The sequence below is a fragment of the Ziziphus jujuba genome, chromosome 1 (genome assembly GCF_031755915.1).
Source record: "Ziziphus jujuba cultivar Dongzao chromosome 1, ASM3175591v1".
NCBI lineage: Eukaryota > Viridiplantae > Streptophyta > Magnoliopsida > Rosales > Rhamnaceae > Ziziphus > Ziziphus jujuba.
The window spans coordinates 24,875,512-24,877,315 of record NC_083379.1 but is presented as its reverse complement, the minus strand read 5'-3'; the positions used below and the strand labels follow the sequence as shown (position 1 = coordinate 24,877,315).

Here is a 1,804-nt window from a genome sequence, read left to right as displayed (position 1 = left end):
TAGTAAACGTAGATGGTGGTGCTCGTACCGACTAAGCTACCATACTCGTCTGGTAGTCTTTAATTATATAGTAATTTCTTTTTCTTTTATTTTAAATCCTAACTTAGAAAAGTTAACCATTTTGAACAACCACTAAAATTATCAAATGACATATCAATTTTAATGGTGATTATTATCAATGATGACAAAAAGTGTTTTTCTAAATTAAAGCTACCTCTAATTTGAGTGAGATGTCAAGCAAGCCTACGTTAAGATCGAATTTTGATAACTTTATTTCATAAAAAATATAAAGGAGAACAAAAGATAAAGAGGAAGAGAAGCAAGAACAATCTTTTTTTTTTTTCCTTTTTGTTTTTTTTAATTTGGTGAATAAGCGCAACCTAAATTAGTAAAAGTACAGCTTGCCACTAAAATATGTTTATATATGATATCAGGCTGCCAAAATTCTCTACTAAATACTCGACTAAAAGAATGACACATAGCTTATATATATAAGAACAGATAGCGAAGTCGTAAAATAGAACAAAGTAGGAATTACACTAAACAAGTAAACTTGTCCAACTAAGAAGTGAGAATCTCTTCTAGAGAGGGCTTGGAGTAGTCATTAGACTTGAGCCTATTCCTGCAATTAGGGCAAGAAGAGCGAGAGAGAAGCCACGTGTCAATGCAAACAACATGAAAGCGATGTTTACATTTGGGCAGAACCCGTATCTTGTCCCCTTCACAGAAGTCCACCAGACAAATAGCACATTCCGAAGCTGATGATGATGGAGACCCAGCCGGCGATGAATTCTCATACGTTGAAGTAGGCAAAGCAACCATTTCTCTTTTCTTTAGTCCCGAATTGATCCTCCGGGAAGCCACCCATTCCACTGGCTCTGTGAAGACTCGATTAGCGCATCGAAAAACACATTGTAATGTAGAATTAAGGCCAAGAGCACAAACAAATGCACATATAATGGCGGCCATGATCACCATGATATTGAAATCAATGGAATCTGGTTGATGATCATGACAAGGTATGGTGGAGGTCGGAGTAGGAGAGGGAGGGTGTGTTTGAGCCATAGAAAGTATGGAGGTTTTTAGTGGGGAAAAGATAGAGATAGATAGTAGAGTTTGATGGAGGAGGAAGAGACATAGATGGTAGTACATGCAGAAAGGAAAACAAGTGAGGCATGTAGAGGAATGGAGTGTAGGTCAATGTGGGAAATTGTGTCATGGGATATGCTTATGCTTACTTGATAATCCATTGTCTTCTTCTTGATCCCTTTTTCTTATGCGCTTGCAAAGGTAGAGAAAAGCATCTATCTCAGAAAGAGCGTTGCACAAATCAATTTTTTCCATTGGTTGTTTTTATCAACTTGGAGTCGACATCATGTTATCAGGAGAAAAAGTAAAACTCCAAAATAGTTTTAATTCTTGACAGGATATAACTTTAGGAGGTTGAGTTCAAGAGCCACTACGAAAACCTTTTTATTTTACTTTAGATTCCCTCCATAATTATTGTCAATATTTGTGGTGGGGATGGAGAGTGGAGTTTTTTGTTTCTTGCAAAATCGCATCGTCTAGTGCTTCTCATGTAGCGAGTGGACCCGGTGGTGAACTTATATATATATACTATGCTTGGCAATTTCACTGCAAACAAAAATAATTTTGGTATATAAAACCAAGCTAAAATTAGATCTTTAATATGAGAATTAATATCAAAATTTTCTTTTTCGAGTCAATGGATTACACTAACAGCTGAGATTTAAAATTATATGTATTAATTACCGTGTCTCAATAGGATTCACTTTTCCTTATT

The 1,804-nt window shown here is 35.8% G+C and overlaps 1 protein-coding gene across 1 annotated transcript; it reads right to left on the bottom strand.

Moving 5' to 3' along the window:
- Positions 1-248: 248 nt before the first annotated feature.
- On the bottom strand, positions 249-1,349 carry LOC107434105 (RING-H2 finger protein ATL74). The gene has a single exon (XM_016045520.4). It carries the CDS (start codon positions 1,150-1,152, stop codon positions 562-564), a length of 591 nt encoding a protein of 196 aa, XP_015901006.1. The 5' UTR covers positions 1,153-1,349; the 3' UTR covers positions 249-561.
- Positions 1,350-1,804: the final 455 nt, after the last annotated feature.